Here is a 21,949-nt window from a genome sequence, read left to right on the forward strand (position 1 = left end):
GAAACTAAGTGTGTGTGTGTGTGTGTGTGTGTGTGTGTGTGTGTGTGTGTGTGTGTGTATGTATGTTCCTAATTTTCATTTTATGTGTTGAAATAATTTCTTAGCAGTGTCTAGAATCTAAGGAATATATTTGCTAATAGCAATAAAAACATTTGAAGGTGATTGTATGTATGTATGTATGTATGTATGTATGTATGTATATATGTATTTTGGGAGGTATTCGAAGCACGTTCGATTGTGTGGGTGTCCATTCTCTCCACTTTGTAGTTGCTGAGATCAAGTGTATATTGTCAGGCTCAGCTGGCAGAGATGCTTTTGCAACTGTCTCAATGACCCCAGTTGACAAATATTTTAAATTAAAAGTCCTTACAGGTTCACTTATACCTAGTGTTCTTATTCCTAATTAAGCTGTCACTCTGAATAAAAGAATAGACCTTGGATATACTCATCTGATCTACCATTTCACAACTAGAGGTCAGTGTTAACATACCTACCTGATTAAATGTCTCAGGTGTGAGTCTAAGGTCATTCAAACATTTACCCAACATTTATGAGGGCCAGATCAGAAAGTAGATGATAAAAAAAGACAAAAGTTCTTAAGTATTTATTTCAGCATGAACTGCTTAATTCTACATTTTAATTTAAAAACTTTTGATATTTCTCCCAGTAGTAACTGTTCATGAACAGTTTATATATTAGGCCAGGCATAGAATGATTTGCACCTTTTACTACCAGCTAAGTTCTTTCCTATAGCTTCGCCAGAAGCCTCAATCAGAAAAAGAAGGAAACTATTGCCACTCAAAGGTAAACCAGTCTTCAGAAATGGAAACATAATGTCCTTGTCATTTCCATATAGATCATACCTTATAACATTTACAACAGTGTGCATTGTTTCTCTGACAAAATGTCTCATCTTTTTTAAAAGCTCTGCTTCCTTTTAATAAATATGAAATCCAGAATATTAACTGAAATGTCATGGATACAACCCATGCACAGCACTGGATCAAAGGCCAGAAAGCACATCCCCTGCCCCCTCTACTTCCAGAACCCTACTGGGTTCTTTTCCCAGTTCTAGCTCCTTTGAGAATTACTCATGGGTCTCAAGTGAGAGCGCTCACATGGCACAATTCTAGAACATTCTTTCTACCTCTACATTTTCAACTTTGCATTTTCAAAACTTGTCTCTGCTGCTCAAAGGTTTTTGGAGCCTGTGGACTTAAAACATTTTATTAGAGAATATTAAGATGGCTTTCTTTGAAGTTCAGTTTAGTATGTTGCCCGAAACTGATCAGCTTGCTTTTTCTATTGTTATACAGAGTTTAATCTCTCCTAAGAAGCATACTTAAACATGTTTTAAATACCTAAACATACCTAAATGATTTTTAAAAAAAAAAATCAACTTGAAGTTAGCATTAGTAATAACTAAGTATAGGATGAGCATCCCAATCTAAACAGCAAATTGTGAAATGCTCCAAAATCAGAGACTTTTTAACAGTCAACTTGATGCCACAAGTGGAAAATTCCACTTGATCACATATAATTAGTTGGAGTAAAAAAAAATGCCCAGAAACCAATTTTATGTAAAATTATGGCCATTGAGATGGATCAGAAGTGGCTCAGAGAGTAAAGGCTTACACACACATAATAAACCTACAAATAAGCAAATAAATAAAATTTTTAAAATTAAAATGATCTTCAAGTTATGTAGGCATATAGGAAGCAATGAATTTTGTGTTTATACTTGGTCCTACCCTCAAGCTATCTTGCTGTGTATATGCAGATATTTCAAAATCGGAAACATGCCTGGGTTTCCGACACTCTTCCTCTGTGTCTGTGTGTGTGTGTGTGTGTGTGTGTGTGTGTGTGTGTGTGTGTGTGTGTGTGTATTTTCCTAATAGAAACAACTTTTCTGATAGTGCAGTAGGCTCTAATTTTATAACAATGTAAAGTGTGTGTGCCAGTCCACTAGAGCAGTGCATTTGCCTATGACTTTAAAACTCCATTCTTTTCTGAGAATCACTTTGCAGTTCATCAGGTTTTGGATCTCCACATGAAACACTCATTTGGCAGTTGCTTTTTGTCAGGTTTTATGCCCACTAGGCATATAACACAAGACCATAAAATTACTTATTGACTATGATATGGATTCAGCACATGATTAGATTTTCAGTCAACCTGAAAAAAGATGAAAGTCATGCTAACCACCTCCAGGCCATCCCGCCTGCTTTGGTGGGGAATGGCTGCACCATGGAGATTGTAATCCATCTTATTTAGCAAAGTTGAATTCTGAGTTCTCATAATGGTTAGAACTAATAAGTGTTGTGATTTTTAAAATTAATCTTTGTATACCTTTTGGCTTAGAAACCTTTTTACTTTAGGTTTTGAAGTCGTTTGTGCTTTTAAACAAGGATATAATTTAGAACCTCAAATATGTCCCAAATCAAGAAACTAGCTATTAAATTTAAAGTCAGCCAGAGGCAGCCACCTGTGGTGTTAAGAAGTTTAGTGCCTATGTGTAAGGCACAGAGGACTGTCCTTTTCCACAAAAAGGAAGTGCCTGCGGAATAGCTGAGTGATTTTGGACCTACCAGATGAAATATTTACTTGGAGATGTTTATGCCCCTTTCTTTTGAACCTGTCTTTTCTAGGTTTCAGTGTAAGGTTGCAGTGGCTTTCTGGACATGGGGGTTTTTCTCTGCCTTTTGTCCTGTGATCTGTGCAGGGGCTTGCTTTGTGAGTTCTAGCTCCTTCCACCCTGATTTTCCTTCTCTTTAAATGTCTGGACCAAGTAAAGGGAAGATTGGTAGTTAACAAATGGCTACTAAGGAGAGCTGTTGGACCTACTGGTAATCTCCTTGTGTTGACCAGTGGTTTTCCCAAGTTTCAGGTGCTTCAATGTTTAAAAGTCCCCATGTTTTTTACTGATTTTGAACAAGGTCTATGTATGATTGGTTTTGTACATGGTTTGAGGTAACAGGGTGGTAGCCATGAGGTATAGCAACAGCCACACTTGCAAAGTTCAAACTTTTAATTACAACCAAAAACACAGACAGATTCTTTGAATAGGAAGCTGTGTTGAGAATGCATTTTCTCAGTAGCAAGGTGTACAGTAATATGAGTGTCTCCTCCTCTTCAGTCTGTTTTTAAATTAATTTTTATTTTAATTAAAAACAATCTTATTTTACATACAAATCCCAGTTCCCTCTTCCTTTCGTCCTCCCATCCCCCCCAGGCCCCATCCCACTACCCCATCTACTCCTCAGGTATGGCGAGGCCTTCCATGGGGGTAATCATCAAAGTCTGTCACATCATTTGGGGCAGGACCTAGGTCCTCCACTGTATATCTAGGCTGAGAAACTTTCTCAGTCTCTTACGTGCTGTCAAAGACATACGTTTTTAGGCTCTAATCCTTTTACATTTGGACACAATGAATTGACCTCACTTAAAAATTAAACTCTAAGCAGGCTGATTCTGTTGTATCTAAGTTATATCTCAGTAAAGCTGTAATTACAAAATAAACTTATATTAAAAGCATTTTCAGCGGTATTGTGAATAAGCTTTTTCTTAATATGGGAAGGTGAGAACGAACACATGGTCATTTATTTATATGAAGTTCTGAATAATTGGGCTTCTAGAGTGTATTATGTGTTCCTGTTTTTTATTTAACTTGACAAACTGTGTTTGGCATGAAAATGTGGCTTAATGAGAAAGGAAAGCTATCATCTCCTAAGACAACGTAAGAAAGTTGAAGTCTTATTCTCAGCACTCAGCCTGCTGCCAGAATCGACCTGAAAGTAGTTCTGGAAGCCCCAACTTCCTGCCTGCTCCTCTCACCTGGTGCTTTATTATGATCTAAGATCAAGCTGGGTAGCTGAAGGAGAAAGTCGGTGCACTGCTGGATTCTGCTGTTTCAGCTTTTCTTTATGATGGATGATGTTGAAGACTTCTGAAGATATTCCATTTGTCATTACAGAAAGTTGTATCCCTGCCCATGTGGTGGCTGCTATTGATGTGAACACTGTTGCTAATGAAGTATACAAGCATAATTTTCCTCACACACACTTACTGGCAAAGACAATCGAAGTGAGTATATATTATTATTTTAATACATATAATAGCAGTGAAAATGTATATTTCTAACAATTCATAAATACTGGTTTCTGGTGCCTTACTTGGAAAATGAATCATGCAAATGAAAGTTTAGGAGAAAAGGAATGAATGTTTTAAAGTATATCAAAAGGGAGAGTAAATTAATTTAAAATTTAAAGAGTGAGGTCAAGATTTTGGTCTCTGAAAGAAAAGATTGACAGGGAGACACTTAACTTCCAGATGCTTGGTTCTGTAGTGACAGTAAACTTCAATGGTTCACATTCGGTTACTAGTTATGTAATACTTACAGCACATGGTAACAGTGCGGAAGGGATTCGTTGGTTCTTACTTTTTGAATGCTCATCAACAAACTTGTCAGAGTTAGTTCACCTACCATGGACTCTGTTTTAAAAAGAGTATCAGCAGTAGATGACCAACACAAAATGAACTCGATGGTATTTTTGGAGATTTTGTCTTATAATGCTTTGAGTGGACTTTTTGTTTTGTTTTGTTTTCTTTGCTTGCTTGAGCTGTGCTTATCTATTATGATTCCCAACTTTCGTTTTTATGGGGTGTGTGTGTGTGTGTGTGTGTGTGTGTGCTTGTATTTCTCATGCTTTTTCTTTCTTTTCTTTTTTCTGTTTGTCTGTTTATTCTATTTCTTTTTTAAAAACTTTTATTATTGGCCTGTTTGTTTTCTAAAGAGAAAGAAGGCATGGAATTGGATGGGTAGGGAGGTGGGGAGGACCTGGGAGGAGATGAGGGAGGGGAAATCATGGCCAGAATGAACTGTTTGAAACAACTATTTTCAATAACAATAAGTAAAAAATATGAACATAAACACCCCATTCTTTCCGTGTGTGTGTGTGTGTGTGTGTGTGTGTGTGTGTGTGTGTGTGTGTGTGTGTGTGTAGGTCAGAGGACAGCTTTCAGGTATTGATCCTCTATTTCTACTCTGTGGCTTCTGAGGATTGAACATCAGGCTCAGGGACAAGTAAGTGCCTTTACCCATGATCTTATTGTGGAAGACTAGCAGCAGCAAGTGTCAGCTTATATGTGAGTTTTCTCATTGGTGTTGATGGAAGTAATGTAAGGTGGTTAAAGCACTTTGGAAAACTTTGTTATCTCCTAACTTTGAAGATCATTGTCATAACAGCCCAGTAATTCCATTCCTAGATGTTTATCCACAGGGAAGGAAGGGGAAAACCCATCAGAGACCAGTATTTTTTACTATGAAAATATAGCCTCAATTTCTTATTGTGTAAATTTTACATGCAAAATTTCATGAAGCCATCAATTATGCACAGTAAAGTGGTATCAAGGCAAAGTGTGCAGTTTGTATTACCTAATTATGTAAGGTATATATGTTTTCCAGGTTAAATTTATTTGTTCAGAATGTGTGTAACAAATACTTTCTTTAATTCTATAGCTTGTCTTTTTATTTATTTAGCTGCTTCCATCAAAGAATAGAGATTATAGGAATTTGTTTTTCCTACACAGGACTTTTTTCAGTGTACTCTGTGAAATCTTTTCATTCTCCCAAATTTTCTGGTTTATTTATTTTTTCTTTTCTAGATTTGTAGGTTTGTTTTTGCATTTGGATCTATGATCCACTCAGACTTACTTTTTGCATACAGAATGCAGAATGGGTTAAGCTTTTTTTTTTTCCTTAAGAGAATATAAAGTCAATCATTTGCTGACGAGTAGTTTTCTCTTAGTCAGTTTCCCTGACATGTTATAAGAAATAAGTCAAATATTTATGGGTACATTTCCTGGCCCTTTTCAATTCAGTAGATTTAATTCTACATCAATTCTTACTTCAATAACACACAGCTTTGATAGTGGTAGTTTTTTAATACACACTGAATCCAGGCAATGTAAATTCTCTGTTGGATTACTGCCATACATACCTAGGTTCTCTACTTGGTACTAAGTGATTCTTAATATTGTGTAAAATCTGACCATTATATCTCTTCAGTAATTGTTCTTTTCCTACTAGATGTTCTTTGCTCCATCTTATGACGTCATGACTGTTATGTGCACAGACTGATTGATAGCCAGAGACTCATTAGCACAGCTGTGCAGATCATGTGTAGCTTCCTTCATTCTAGTCACCTTGATCTTCATCCCTGAACTTCTTCCTGTCTCTCCCCCACTTGTTTTGATTGCTTGGTTCTGTTTGGGAGTTGCCTCTCTTCACTGCTGTCTAGAAATAATTACTTACCAGAAAGCTGAGGCAATCGTAAGATCCTACTTTAATTTCTCAATCTCCTCCTGGCAGTGGGAGCCTGCACTACCTGAAATCAACTATCTACAAACAGAAGTGGCTCTTACTTACATTTAGTACAGCTTTGGAGGGCTTCAGAGCTTGTTTTGTTTTTTTTTAAAAAAATGAAGGTTAAATCGTTAGAACTTAAACTCTTATGGAGTTTCATTGTCGTTCTTATAGTCTTTCACTGCCAGGTTCTTTCAGCCTTCCTGGACCCCCTTTCAAAATGATCCCTGAGTTGTGTGTGTGTGTGTGTGTGTGTGTGTGTGTGTGTGTGTGTGTGTATTATAGAGGTCTCATTTAAGGCTGAGCATGGCACAGTCTCTTATTCTCTGCACTTTGGCCAGTTACGGGTCTCTGTTAACCTCTATCTACTCCTCCATCTTCTCTGATGGGGCTTCAGAGATGCACTAATAATAATAAATCATCAGGAGTCAGTTTAATACTGTGTCAGTTTAGCAGAGTAACAGTAGTAGGTTCTCACCTAAGACCCATGACCTGTCTAGCTACAGATTTTTTTATTTTATCTTTTATTAGTTCAAATTTGGAACAAGGTTGCTTCACATATCAATCCCTTCTCCCTCTCTCTCCCCTCCTCGCAACCACTCCCCATGGAGGATAGGGCCCACCATGTGGGATCCCCAAATTCCACATCATCATCCTGGGCCAGGCCTAGGCCCTCCCCAATGTGTCCAGGCCTACAGGGCATCCCTTTAAGTGTGATGGGCTCTCAAAGTCCTTTCTTACACCAGGGAAAAATACTGATCTACTTCCAGAGGCCCCATAGAGTGCTGAGGCCTCCTCATTGACATCTACTTTCAGTGGTCTGGATCAGTCCCATGATGGCCTCCCAGACAGTAGTCTGGGGTCCATGTGCTCCCCCTTGTATAGGCCATCTGTTTCTGTGGGATTCACCAGCCTGGTCCCGACCCCTTTGATCTTCATTCCTCCCTCTCTGCAACAGGGTTCCAGAGTTCAGTTCATTGTATAGCTATGGGTATCTGCCTCTGCTTCCATCAGCCACTGGATGAGGGCTCTAGAATGGCATATAAAGTAGTCATCAGTCTCATTATAGGGGAAGAGCATTTAGGGTAGCCTCTCCACCATTGCCTAGATTGTCAGTTGGTGTCATCCTTGTAGATCTCTGGAAATCTCCCTAGTGCCAGATCTCTCCTTGGACATATAATGGCTCCCTCTGCTCTCCTCTATTCTTCCTCCAACTCAACCTTTTTGTTCCTCCATTTCCTCCTCTTCCCTTCTCTTCTCCTCCTCTCATTCTGCCAACTCCCTCTCCCCTACCCTCATACTCCCAATCAGCTCAGGAGATCCTGACCCTTCCCATTCTCTGGGGACCATGCATTTTTCTCTTAGAGTCCTTCTTGTTTCCTAGTTCCTTTGGTGAAGAGGATTGTAGGCTGGTAAATCCTTTGCTCTATGTCTAAAATTCATATATGAGTGAGTACATACCATGTTTGTGTTTTTGTGACTGGGTTACCTCACTCAGGATGGTTTCTTCTAGTTCCATCCATTTGCCTGCGAATTTCAAGATTCCATTGCTTTTTTCTGCTGAGTAGTACTCCATTGTATAAATGTACCACATTTTCTCTATCCATTCTTCAGTTGAGGGCATCTAGGTTGCTTCCAGGTTCTGGCTATTACAAAAAAAAATGCTGCTATGAACATAGTTGAACATATGTCCTTGTTGTATGAACATGCATTATTTGGGTATATGCCCAAGAGAAGAATTGCTGGATCTTGAGGTAGACAGATTCCCGTTTTTCTGAGCAACTGCCATACTGATTTCCAAAGTGATCTTACAAGTTTGCACTCCCACCAGCAATAGAGGAGTGTTCCTTTTTCTTCACATCCTCTCCAGCATAGATTGTCATTGGTGTTTTTGATTTCAGCCATTCTGGCCGGTGTAAGATGGTATCTTAGAGTTGTTTTGAGTTGTATTTCTCTGACGGCTAAGGATTTTGAGCACTTTCTTAAATGTCTTTCAGCCATTTTAGATTCCTCTGTTGAGAATTCTCTATTTAGTTCTGCACCCCACTTTTTAATTTCATTGATTGGTGTTTTAGTGGCTAGCTTCTTGAGTTCATTGTATATTTTGGAAATCAGGCCACTGTCAGATGTCAGGTTGGTGAAGATCTTTTCTCATTCTGTGGGCTGTCTTACTGACTGTGTCCTTTGCCTTACAGAAGCTTCTCAGTTTCAGGAGGTCCCATTTATTAACTGTAGATCTCAATGTCTGTGCTACTGGTGTTATGTTCAGGAATCGGTCTCCTGTACCAATACATTCAAGGGTATCTCCCACTTTCTCTTCTAGAAGATTCAGTGTGGCTGGATTTATGGTGAAATCTTTGATCCATTTGGACTTAAGTTTTGTGCATGGTGACAGATATGGATCTATCTGCAATCCTCTGCATGTCTGAATCCAGTTGTGCCAGCACCATTTGTTGAAGATACTATCTTTTTTTCCATTGTATAGATTTAGCATCTTTGTCAAAAATCAGGTGTTCATAGGTGTGTGGGTTAGTATCAGGATTTTCATTTTGATTCCATTGATCTATCTGTCTATTTTTGTGTCAATACCAAGCTGTTTTCGGGAATATGGCTCTATAATAGGCTTGAAGTCAGGGATGGTGATGCCTCCAGAGGTACAGGGTTGTTTTGGCTATAATGGGTTTTTTGTTTTTCCATATAAAGTTGAGAATTATTCTTTCAAGGTCTGTGAAGCACTTTGTTGGGATTTTGATGGGGACTGAATCTATCGATTGCTTTTGGCAAGATTGCCATTTTTACTATGTTGATTCTACCCATCCAAGAGCATGGGAGATCTTTCAATTTTCTGGTATCTTCTTTAATTTCTTTCTTTAAAGACTCAAAGTTCTTACTGTACAGGTCTTTCACTTTTTTGGTTACCATTACCCCAAGGTTTTTTATGTTGTTTGTGAATATTGTGAAGGGTGATGTTTCTATGATTTCTTTCTCATTGTGTTTATCATCTGTATATAGTAGGGCTACTGATTTTTTGAGTTAATTTTGTATCCTGCTACTTTGCTGAAGGTGTTTATCAGCTGTAGGAGTTCCCTGGTTGAGTTTTTTGGATCACTTATGTAAACCATCATATCATTTGCAAATAGTGAAAGTTTGACTTCTTCCTTTCCAATTTGTATCCCCTTGATCTCCTTTTGTTGTTTGGTTGTTTTTTCTTTAGATTCTTGATGAGAATTACTTATTTCTTGAAAGTTTTTGGTTTTTTTCTTCTATTTCTTTGTGTGGCTTGGGTATCAAAGTTATTGTAGCCTCTTAAAAAGATTTTGCCAATGTCCTCCCTGCTTCTATTGTGGAACAATTTGAGGAGTACTGGAATTAGCTCTTGTTTGAATTTCTGGTAGAATTCTGCAGTGAAGCTATTGGGCCCTGGGCTTTTTTTTGGTTGGAAGGCTTTTGATGACTGCTTCTGTTTCATAAGGGATTATAGTTCGATTTAAACTGCTTATCTGTTCTTGGTTTAATTTTGGTAAGTGATATCTATCCAGAAAATTGTCCATTTCCTTTAGATTTTTTAATTTTGTGGAGTACGAGTTTTCAAAGTGTGACTTGATTATTCTCTGGATTTCCTCAGTGTCTGTTGTTATGTCCCCCCTTTCATTTCTGATTTTGTTAATTAGCATGCACTCTCTCTGCCTTTTGGTTAGTTTGGATAGAGGTTTGTCTATCTTGTTGATCTTCTCAAAGAACTAACTCTTTGTTTCATTGATTCTTTGTAATGTTTTCCTAGTTTCTACTTTATTAATTTCAGCCCTCAGTTTGATTATTTCCTGGTGTCTACTCCTCCGTGCTGAGTTTGCTTCTTTTTGCTCTAAAGCTTTCACTCTCGTGGTTTAACTGAAGCTTGGGTTCTTTGACCACTATTTTCAACCCATTTACTCTTTGCCTCTATGCATTTGACTTTTTCACTTAACATATACAGGTGAGGTCATAAAGTATCCCCCAGAATCTAACCTAAGAGAAAACACTGATTTACCTTGTGTCCCCATGGATCAGCACCAAGGTGGATGCTGTCACCCTGCTTACGGTGTGAGGACAGGGTGAGTGGGAGGCCAACAAGTAGAAGAGTGTGTGGTACTGAGAGAGAAAGTGGGGAAATTCTCTAGGTCTCTTCCTCTCTCTAGCAGGCATTAGCAGGTGACTTCTGATAAGCAAATTTTCAAATGAAGAAATGAATTCATTTATAATGAATGAACACTCTGGGACTAGGAAGATAACTAGTGTGCCAAGAGCATGGTTGTCCGGGGCAGCAAGACCTTGACAACAACTCCCTTCAGAGACTGGGTTATAGTCTTGGCTGTGCACCGGGTCTGTCTTGAGGGAAGGCAGCTTTCTCCAGAAAGCCTGCATAAAAAGTTGTCATCCGTGGTCAGGCTGAGATATTACACATAGGTTCATAACCATGGCAGAACTCCTTATTTAGAAAGCTATAGATAAAGCCAAAGTACTCAGCTAATTTAGATAGCTAGCAAGTGAGAAGTTATTAGTGACTAGTGTGTAAATGTCATGAGTAGACACTTCATTGAGCTTTTTCTTTGTTGTATGCAACCATGCCTGCCATGTAAATGGTACTCACAAATAATAATGAGTTGATTTATAAAAATTGCTTAATGAATGAACATATTGTACTTACAAAGTAAACAGAGAAATACCAGGAAAATACTGATAAAGGATGAAAGGGGGTTCAAAGCTGACATTGGATAAATGATTAATTGGTAATTCGTGCATGAAACACCTTCATAGGGCAGGACAGGATAAGAAATAGCCTGCCATAAGTTTTCATTGTTTATCAAGTTTGTGCTACAAGACAGGAAAACTATTGACTTGTGAGTACAGACTCTATAGTTACAAATAAAACATGATCAAGTTGATCAGAAACACATCTAAAGGATGCTCACAGTGCACCCAAGGTGGGCTTTCTCTCAGAAATGCACCAGTGTCAAAAGTAAGGATTCTGTTGATATGGTTTAATCAAATACTTATTGAAAAGAAGAACACTATGTCTGAAAGCCTTCATAAAATTTGGTGTCTTTTTCTGAACATTTTAATATCTTGAAACAAAATTAGAAAAAAATGAGCACTTCTCGAGATTCATATGCTACTTCTTGGCCTTATACATGTCACTAACTTTTAATTCAGTGGAGACAGCTGACATGTTCCTAGGTTAACTCACTCTTCACAGAATTCAGAGTATAAAATTTCCTGCTTTATCAAAACATTTAAGTGTGTTAGAGATTTGTTATAATAATTAGGAAGGTTGTGATACTGAGCTATTCTTTTTACATTTCTGGCCAAGAGTGGTGCTTAATGAGAATTGGCAAATCCCTGACATGTGTTTCTCATTGTTTATCTTCTATGTGTACACATATTATATGTTTTTTATATGCATGTGTAAATGGAATCAATTAGGGATCATTTTAATTAATCTTGTCCTCTTACAGTTACTCTGCTAAATTGACACAGTACTAAACTGACTATCCTGGCTGTTCATTACATCACACTTGAGAAACAGAGAAGTACATTGGTAGATAGATACTTAAAGATTCTCCAGACCTTTGCCAAATTCGGTCAATTACAAAAGGTCCCAAAACAGTAATGTTACATTCAAGACCTCCTAGAGGAACCAGTGTGGAGGAAGTCACTGTTTTTCCTGACAAGATTGCTTTGGGAAGTTGGTGTAACTGAAGCTGCACTGTGAAACACTGTGTTAGGTAAACCTACGATTGCTGATATCCTTAGTTCTAATTGTTTAGTATTTTTCTCTTCACTCTATGCATGTTTTTTTTTTCTTCCAAATGTTCATTCCTTAGGGTATTTCACTGGAAGAATTTGACAAGCTATCTTTCAATATGATTTTAATGAGCCCCCCATGTCAGCCATTTACAAGGTATGTATAATAAATATTTTCTATTATGGAAGAGTATGTGTGGTTTGAGGGTATAGCTCAGTGGCAAATGCTTGCCTAGTATGCATGAGGCCCTGGGTTCAAATCTTAACACACACACATACACAGTCCACCACAAATAAGAAAAGAAAGGTGAGAGAAAGAGGAAAGAAAGGAGAAGGGAAGAATGAAGAACTTTAAAGACCATAAGCTGCACTTTTGTAGCTTTAAAATACTTTGTAAATGTTGCCTTTTCATTCACTCATATTTATAATTGTGCACCAAGCATAGGAATTGACAACTGTAATCAGAAGAGCAAAATAATTTGATCAACAGTAAGTGTGTAATACTATGTTATAGGTATATCCAAGGTACATTTATTTTGTTTCAAGTTACCTTCATTGCTTTTAACTGTTGGTTTTGAGCATTCAGAGCCAATTCTGGTTAGTGAAACTGAGAAATATTTCATTTGTAAATTACTTTTGCAAAAAAAACTAAAAGCTAGTTTAGCATATGTTTGCAAATTGTAAATTTCTCAAAATTAACATTATAATTCAATTTTTTTCCACAGCCACATTATTAGATTTATATAGCAATTGTTAACAATGTGTCCCAAGGAATAGTGTCTTAAACCAAATTCATTTTCTTTATTAAATAAAATAAATTATTTTAAGTAGCCATATTAACAGAGTCTTATTGTTACTATTTTGTAGATTAGAAACTGAATCATAGAAAGGTTAGCTTTCCCATGACTATACAGTTAGACAAAGTTCAGACCCATTATTTTTTAATAATTTATATGTTTTGCATTAATATTACTAGCTGAAGTATTATATGTAACAAATATTTTGATTTAGATCAATATACTTTGTTTTTGTTTTTGTTTTTTGAGACAGGGTTTCTCTGTGTAGCTTTGGAGCCTATCCTGGCACTTGCTCTGGAGACCAGGCTGGCCTCGAACTCACAGAGATCTGCCTGCCTTTGCCTCCCAAGTGCTGGGATTAAAGGCGTGTGCCACCAATGCCCAGCATTAGATGAATATTCTTATGCTGTATTTTAACATCTTTGAACTTGAGGAAGCTTATCTCCCTAAAGGTTATTGTTCCCATATGCCATACAGTATCCTTGATACTGTAGTTCCTGATCTTTGGAGTTTATAATTGAAAGGAATGACTCATAAATTAGTGTTATATAATTGTGACATTTGGTCCTGTAAGAACTGTGAAAGTGCCATGAGAACACTGAGGAGAAAGTGGCATGTGTCATGCCCAGAGAGGGGAATTCTTCCAGAGTTGCCATCAGAGCTGTGTCTGAAAGCAGTGTGGGAGTTTATCAGAGAAGGCAGAGGACATTGCATATGAAGGTGGCTTTAAGCATATGGGAGAGTGTGGCCTAGTGTGCAGAGAGCAGAATTCAGCCTGAGTGTGTGTACTGCTGCAGTGCGCCCAGGATCTTCCCTCCTACCATCTTCACTGTATGTTAGAATAATTCCCCTTGCTGATGTCAGCGCTGATTCTATAGTTGTTATCTGAACTCTGGCTGGAAAGGGACAAAATATAAAAACTGAAGATTTGCAAGGAATCTGTTTAAGTCCAGTTTAATCCCCAGCCTTTTAGCCTCAGACCCACTGATAGATTGACAGGGATGTCACGTGGCTTAGGACCATGAAGCTACTGAGCACCGAAGTAGAGACCCCATCCAAGTGTTCCTTTCTACTTGAACCTTGGCCATGCTGTGAACTTTGCCTGGTTTGTTTGCTAGCCCAGTGCTACCAGATTCCATGTACTGACCCTAGGTTGTCTAAACCATGAGATCAAGGGTCTGTTTACACCAGACAAGATTATCTCAGTATCCCTTATTGTCTAGTCTGCTGAAATGGTGGTTATCGCCAGTGTCATCTGTTCCAGATTACTGGATACCCAACCAGCTTGTTTTTCTCTTTTCTGTTTTGTTTCTTTTGGTGAAGATCAACTTATTTAAGTTCTCTTAGTTAACTAAGTCTTTTTGGTATCATATACAATTTTTGATAAACTTTTTTTTGTGTTTTCTTTGCTTTTTTAGAATTGGCCTACAGGGGGATATGACTGATCCAAGGACTAATAGCTTCTTGTATATTCTAGATATTCTACCAAGGTAAAAATTTAGATTTTTGTAAAGTTACCTTAAATTTAAAACTTTGAGTATGGAAGGATGCAATGTTTGTCATTTTGTAAAGATTAGCAGTTGCCACATGCACCCTTCTTTTGTCACAACTAATAAAATCACGGTAAATGTTTCAAAATTTCATGCTTGCCTTCATAGTGAGTGACAGAACTGTCAGTAACCAGCTAAGTTTTGTTGCCTCTTCTCATTCAGTCTAGTTATGCAGATGTTGTGAATGCCTGTGACCATGGCTCAATGGCAGCTAATGCTGGTGAACACTGCCACCATGGCCAAGTAGCAGCCAGTGCTGGTGACCGCTGCCACTATGGCTCAATGGCAGCCAGTGCTGGTGACTGCTGCCACCATGGCTCAATGGCAGCCAGTGCTGGTGAACACTGCCACCATGGCCAAGTAGCAGCCAGTGCTGATGAACACTGCCACCATGGCTCAATGGCAGCCCTTTGAGTTGTGCTGTACAGAAGCCCTGTGAAAGCCAGACTTTGAGAAGTGCTTCAATGGAAGTTACCTCTTCCATTGTAAACGTTTTCAAGTATATCATGCCTTGGGAAAAATGAACAAAATAGGATTTAAAATTCATTTTTAAAAAATTAGAAAATTATTTAAACCTCCATTTCTCACAAGTTGTGATTTTTTTACTTCTTTGTAATAAAATATTTGTATTTATGTTTGTTTGGTTTTTAGATTGCAAAAATTACCCAAGTATATTCTTTTAGAAAATGTTAAAGGCTTTGAAGTATCATCTACAAGGTAAAAAATATATTTGTCTTGCATATGTCTTAAACTTGGGGAAAGAAAGTGTGGTCAGTGTGTAATATATGAAAGACTTAAAAACTAAAATATTTCCTAAATTGAAAAATAAATAAAAAATAAAATGCAATTTCTCAAATAATGACTCTAAGTGGCTTGAGTGGAGTTGGGTTTTTCCTGATGATGAAGTTTGTGTATGCAGTATTATAAAAATACCATGTCTCATCAAGGGCTGACTCCTTTTCTGTCTTACTCCTTTTCTCTTTGCAGAGGGCTGCTGATACAAACGATAGAAGCCTGTGGCTTTCAGCATCAAGAGTTTCTATTATCTCCTTCCTCCGTAGGTACCACAATTACAAACCCTTATATAAGTGAGCATTTAAGGGCCTCCCCTGATGGGAATTTGATGTAATAAACAAAATAGATCTGTTTTTAATATTTCATATAAGTGTTAAATTGGCTCAGACATGGCTCTTACTTTCTGAAGAATGTGGTACATGTTTTGTTGATTTGCTTGTACATAAAAATAGGTTCATTAAATCTCCTGAACTTTTCTTTTAGAAAATAAACAATTGTAGGTTTTGAAAATGAATGGAGTCTTACATGAATGAATTAGGTGTCTAACAGGAAGCAATGCTCAAAGTAATCCAAGTTTGAAAGCAAAGTGGACATACTATTTATAATTCCTTTTTGTTACATGACATTAGGTTGCAAGTGCTGGTTTCATTTTATGTCAGAAATCAAAGCACTTGTTATTTAAAAGATTGACTTTGTAAATGTTGTTGTGTTTGCTATTGATCTTTTTAGTTTCTTATCATCATTAGTTATATTATATAGTTCTTTGACCACAAATGAAAATAAAAATCTAGTTTAAAAATTTAATATATAAATTGTCAAAACTGACAGTGTAACTAACTGATCTTTTTTAAAAAAAATTATTTATTATATATTCAGTGTTCTGCCTGCATGTATCCCTGCATTCCAGAAGAGGGCACCAGATCTCATTACAGATAGTTGTGAGCCACCATGTGGGTGCTGAGAATTTAACTCAGAATCTCTGGAAGAGCAGCCCGTGCTGTTAATCTCTGAGCCATCGCTCCAGCCCCCTAACTGATCTCTTTAACTTTATTTTAAATCATTGCCTCTTCTAGCGTATAGTAAAAGTAAAAGTAATAACAAGAATATCTATATTTAAATTTAATGCTTTTACTACCATTATATTATCAATAACAAATACAAAATGTCTCTGTTTCCTCTTACTTGTGAATTATGACCCAGGAATACATAAATTGGCTGGGATAACCATCATTCAATGAAAGGTACAGAGCAGCAATATTGCTGGCTTAGATTCCTCTGTAGAGAAGTCTTCCAAAAATTAGTAGCAGCATTTGCTCTGGCAGACATGAGGTGCATATCTGTCTGCCTCTTTATGCTAAGTGCTGAAGTTGCTACAAATCTCCCTCATTTCATATGGTAACTAACCTTTCTGTTTTGCTTGCAGCTTGGTATTCCAAACTCAAGGCTACGATATTTTCTCATTGCAAAGCTTCAGTCAGAGCCTTTACCTTTTCAGGCCCCTGATCAGGTATTGCTGCTGCTGCTGCTGTTACAGTTTACTTGTGAATGAGTCTCAGTCTGTCAGTTTCTTCTCAGTAACTAATTAGGACTTCTGTGCCTATAGAGTTTATAATACTGGTCATCTTCATGTCCATTTCCAGGCCTCTGCTTCTCCTAGTGTTTACTTTTATATCTCTCCTCTCTTTAGTTTTCACTAAACTAAATAAAACTAAAACTCAAAAAGGTTTTGTAAGATTAAAAATTATCACTAGTATTGTTATCCCTTGTCTCCCCCATAACTTCAAGTACCACTGACTTTTACATTTGTTATTTTCTCTTCCCAGTTAAAGCCTTGATTATTTCTCTAAAATGTAATGTGCTGACTTTAAAATGGCCTGCTTAAACATATTTATTATACTTGCCCTGATGCCAATATTACTTACCTTAATTGGTTAAAATGTAATAATTAGTATAAGCTGATCATTAGCTTATACAAATTCTCAACTGCCAAGTTGGAGTTCTTGATGAATAATTTTGTGTTTTCATAAGAAATGAGGGAAGATACCAGAGTTTCAGTGCCTCAAAGAGCTTTGTTCTGCATAGCCATCACCAGCAGAGCTCAACAGCCAGTCAGTCTACTAGTGAAGACCAGTTACTGTCTTGACTCTCCTGTGACAGGACAGATGCTCTTTCTCATACTGGACAGTTCCAGAAACAATGTAAAAAGTGTGTTAAGGAATACTTAGCTGGGCTTTGGTGGCACACGCCTTTAATCCCAGCACTTGGGAGGCAGAGGCAGGCGGATCTCTGTGAGTTCGAGGCCAGCCTGGTCTCCAGAGCGAGTGCCAGGATAGGCTCCAAAGCTACACAGAGAAACCCTGTCTCACAAACAAACAAACAAACAAAAAAAACAAAAAAACAAAAACAGAAGGAAGACTTAATCACTAAAAATTCCTTGGGCATTTTTCTCATTTGTAAGATAGAAGTTTATATAAGATCAGGAGTTTCCAAATCAAATCATCCCCACTGCCCACCCCTCCCCCATGGGGCATACCTCAGTGAAAAACACTGAGTTTTGTTTTACATTTGAAGATCTTGCAGCATTTCCTTTTTAATGAAGGAGCTTGGTAATCTTTAATTCTATGCACATTCTCCAATGCCAATATTGCTTTTTTAATCTTCTTTTCCAGTTGTGCTACTATGTTTATATTTTGTGAACTTTTCCATTAATAAGCATACCAAACAGGAATTTTGTGAAATAAATCCTCTGCAGCTTACTTTGAATATGGCTGTATGATTAATAACTTCTGACCATAACTCATAAAAATACAAGAAAACCACAATTTTAATGTCAACCTTAAAGAGGCTAAAAAGGTTTCCATGTGTTCTGTTGACACTATTGATTTATCTCTAAAATAAGATAAAACTTTTGACAGTTTGTATTTTTCATTTAATGCCAGATACTGATGGAGTTTCCTAAAATTGCAACTATACAGACACAAAGCTATGCAGTAGTTGCAGAAAATACATTAAGAGTGAAAAGACCTGAACCAAGCACCTGCTTTGATAGCAGCAGCACACAGTATTCCAGAAAGGATAGCATTCTTTTTAAGCTTGAAACTGCAGAAGAAATTGACAGGAAGCACCAGCAGGACAATGACCTCTCTGTGCAGATGCTAAAAGATTTTCTTGAAGATGAGGACACAAGTCAATACTTTTTACCACCAAAGTTACTGCTTCGATATGCTCTTTTACTAGATATTGTTAAGCCCACTTCTAGAAGGTCCATGTGCTTTACCAAAGGGTAAGTTTGAAAGCGATTCCCTCCATTTTGTGTCTCAAATAATGTTTCGTAGCTTGTCTTTTAGCTTTTCTCAGAACAAGAAGTGTTTGATAAAATGTTTCTCTTAGACTGACTTCTTTCCTAACTGCCAGTAGAACACAAGTGAACATTCCTCGTGCAGAACATTCTGGGCACCACCCACAAAGTGTCCATGGAAGACAAGGTCATTTGTGATGGCCTTTGTACAGCTTAGTTACTTGTCTCAGCATGATTTCTGTACTTTGTGAATTGGTAATTTTACCACCTTTCTTTATGTAAGACACATCAAACCTCGAGAGTGATGTTTATCCGTGTGTCAAAAGAAATTATATTTTAAAGTAATAAAATTGAACCATCCAGTTACAATTTAAATCTAAAACTTAAATGAGTCTTTAAATTATTCTCATGTTCCAAAATTCAGAAGTTATCAAGATTATAAAACTCCCTACTATATCTGTCTCTTGGCCATCTAGTGTCTTTTGTTACCACCTTGTGGTATCAATGTACTCTACCGTCTTCCAAAGGTGTTATTGCTAATACTGCTTCCCAGGATGAACATAAAAGAACTTTTTCTCACCATGGCAACAGTGACCATGCTCCTAATGTCCCAGCCACAAACTGAGACTTGATTCCATCAAAGTTTACTTTTGAGAACCAGTGAGTTAATTGGGCTTCCTTCCAGAGCACAGGTGAGAGGTTACTTAAAGGGGAATGGGTACTCCTGAGCCCCAGCAGGCTGCACTTGGAAAGTCTTTACCCAATAGGGATGATGGCTTGCCTGTACCTCACAGAGGGAGGATCCTGTATCTAGTCTTCCAGGGCCTATGTACTCTAGTCCTCCCCAGTGCCATGTGCAGTGAAGGCAGAGTTACACAGAACAAGCAGTAGGGAGCAGTGGATACACAGGTGAAGTCTGTGGTCCTCCCCACCCCTCCACAGGGGACAATCTTTCATAAGAGGACACAGATGAGTTTCCAAAATGGTGGCTGCTGGCTTGGAGGATAGTCACTCCTAATCTTCTTTGGATATTGTTGCAATGGTAATATAAAAATCTTTTTTATGTTCATGGCAAAAGAGGATCATAGTTTGTTTTATTGGTTACCTATAGTTGAACATTTAGTGTTTTGCTTTGGGTTCTTTCTTGACTTATGACAAATTTTGACAATTTAAAAAAAAAACTTAGAATAATGGGGAAATTGGAACTTTTAGGGAAAAAAAAAGTTAAAGATGCTGACTCTATTTTGTGCATGCCCCGCAGCTTCATTCGTTGGGTAGGCAGTTGTGTGATGTGACAATTCAAACTATCTTTTTGCCTGCTCATTTTTATATGTGGGAACTGCTTTCCTACAACCATATAGACTCAGGCTGATTTTATGATCTGCCCCCATGGCTTCTAGGAGAAAGGGTTTATTACTTTAAAAAGACTCCACTCAGCTGTTGTCAAGTCCAATAGATTCTGTTTAGGACTCTCATAAAATAGCACTTATCAGTTTTGTAATAAAAAGAAACCTTGATATTCCTTTGTAATAAAGATGACATAAAGAAAGCCTTACTGTGGCAGTCTCTTCTGCGAAAGATGGCACACACATGTTTAACTGTGTAGTACATATGAAAAGCCAGTGTGAAACAGTTATTTTCTCATGGTGTACTTTTCTAGTCTATAGTTTAAATTGTCCTTATTGTGAAAAGAAAGTGCTCATGTGATGGAAAGCCAGCTTAGCAACAACAGAAAAATAATACTATACCTTTCATTTCTGAAATATTTTATACTTATTATACAATTTTGAAACTAATTAATTCTTAAATGAAAATTATATTAAAAGGATACTGGGCTAGAGAGAGTTAGTCTCGTTGTCAGTGAACCATGTCTGTGTGGAATTAGGGAGCCGGAGATTTTCAATGCTGAGAAGACTTATAATTTAGGCATTATAAAAATAATAGCAATATGTTTTCATCTGTGCATTTGGTTTAATGTGACAGGGACCTTTGTAATATAGTGTATACTTTCTAGCAGGTAACATTGCAGATATGACAATTAACACATCATTCAGTGGCGTTTATACAGCTCAGCTGCCACATTGTTTCTGAGAAGTTTAAATCAAATTATGTCTTTTGTCTTATTTTAAATCACAAAGCATATTTATATGATATTATTAAAGTTGTTTCAAAGAATATAAATGTATGTCATTCAAGAAATATTTGTGTTACTTAAAGTATTTTTTTAGAAAAAGATCTTAGTGGATTCTAGGGTCAGTACAGTGTTTTTAATAAGCACAAGGGCCAGAATTAGAACCCCAGAGCACATGTCAAATATAGCTTAGCATGGTGGTATGCACCTGCAATCTCAGCTCTGGGGAAGTGAGACCAGCAGATCCTGGGGCCTTGATGGCTGACCAGCTTAACCTATTTGGTGTGTTTGATACCAGTGAGAGAGCCTGTCTCCATAAAACAGTGGACTGTGCTTCAGGCATGACACCCAAGGTTGTCCTCTGACCTTCACACACATGCATGTACATGCACACCTACATATATACATAAACAGTCACACAGACTCACACATGAATACACACACACACACACACACACACACACACACAGAGAGAGAGAGAGAGAGAGAGAGAGAGAGAGAGAGAGAGAGAGAGGAGAGAAATTAAATTAAAAGACGTGAGGTGTTATATATTATTCATGTCAATTTTTCAGGTATGGAAGCTACATTGAAGGGACAGGCTCAGTGTTACAGACAGCAGAAGATGTGCAGGTACCATGTATGTTTTTAAACCACAACTTTCCATTTAATAACATTACTTTTAATATTTAAGAATATTAAAATAATTTTAAATGTTCAGCTGAGAGTGGCTATGTGTGTTGATGATACACAATTTCTTTTCTGTGAAGTTATTCTTATACTTATTGTTTTTCTTGTTAGCATTATGAAATTGACTTTGCTGGTTGACTCAGTTTCCTGTATGTTTTTATACCTTTCTAATTGATATATATACTGATGTGTCTCAGTTTCCTGATCTATTCAATGTGAGCCTTCTCTTTTTCTAAGTCTGTTGCCATTATTGAGCCATTTCTACAGCTGTTGCATAGAGATGCACACTTATACATTTTGTTACCAGCAGACTGCTTGTCCACTGCTCTTAATGCTAAGTCTGGTCCTACAGTATTTTTTAATTTCTCATGGATGTCTTTTTTAACAGATTGAAAATGTCTTCAAATCTCTTAATGATTTGCCTCCAGAAGAAAAGATAGCTAAGTTGTCAACACTTAAACTGCGATATTTCACACCTAGAGAAATTGCGAATCTCCAGGGATTTCCTCCAGAATTTGGTATGTGGAATCTATATAGATCACAGCT

At 37.4% G+C, this 21,949-nt stretch overlaps 1 protein-coding gene across 7 annotated transcripts in view; it reads left to right on the forward strand.

Annotated features, from left to right (window-relative positions):
- Trdmt1 (tRNA aspartic acid methyltransferase 1) overlaps window positions 1-21,949 on the forward strand; it is a 49,672-nt gene that overhangs the window by 20,470 nt on the left and 7,253 nt on the right. For 4 of the 7 annotated variants that reach the window (XM_035442815.1, XM_027405243.2, XM_035442814.1 and 1 more), the window contains exons 2-10: window positions 3,974-4,083; window positions 12,226-12,302; window positions 14,361-14,432; window positions 15,144-15,209; window positions 15,480-15,549; window positions 16,711-16,794; window positions 18,227-18,570; window positions 21,289-21,346; window positions 21,792-21,921. In XM_035442815.1, the coding sequence (XP_035298706.1) occupies window positions 12,265-12,302; window positions 14,361-14,432; window positions 15,144-15,209; window positions 15,480-15,549; window positions 16,711-16,794; window positions 18,227-18,570; window positions 21,289-21,346; window positions 21,792-21,921 (862 nt within the window). In that variant the 5' untranslated portion in view covers window positions 3,974-4,083; window positions 12,226-12,264. Of the gene's footprint in view, window positions 1-3,973; window positions 4,084-11,856; window positions 12,127-12,225; window positions 12,303-14,360; window positions 14,433-15,143; window positions 15,210-15,479; window positions 15,550-16,710; window positions 16,795-18,226; window positions 18,571-21,288; window positions 21,354-21,791; window positions 21,923-21,949 lie in introns of those variants that run through there. The other 3 variants (XM_035442816.1, XM_035442817.1, XM_035442813.1) reach the window with 3 other exon arrangements.

Source organism: Cricetulus griseus, chromosome 3 (assembly GCF_003668045.3).
Source record: "Cricetulus griseus strain 17A/GY chromosome 3, alternate assembly CriGri-PICRH-1.0, whole genome shotgun sequence".
Taxonomy (NCBI): Eukaryota; Metazoa; Chordata; class Mammalia; order Rodentia; family Cricetidae; genus Cricetulus; species Cricetulus griseus.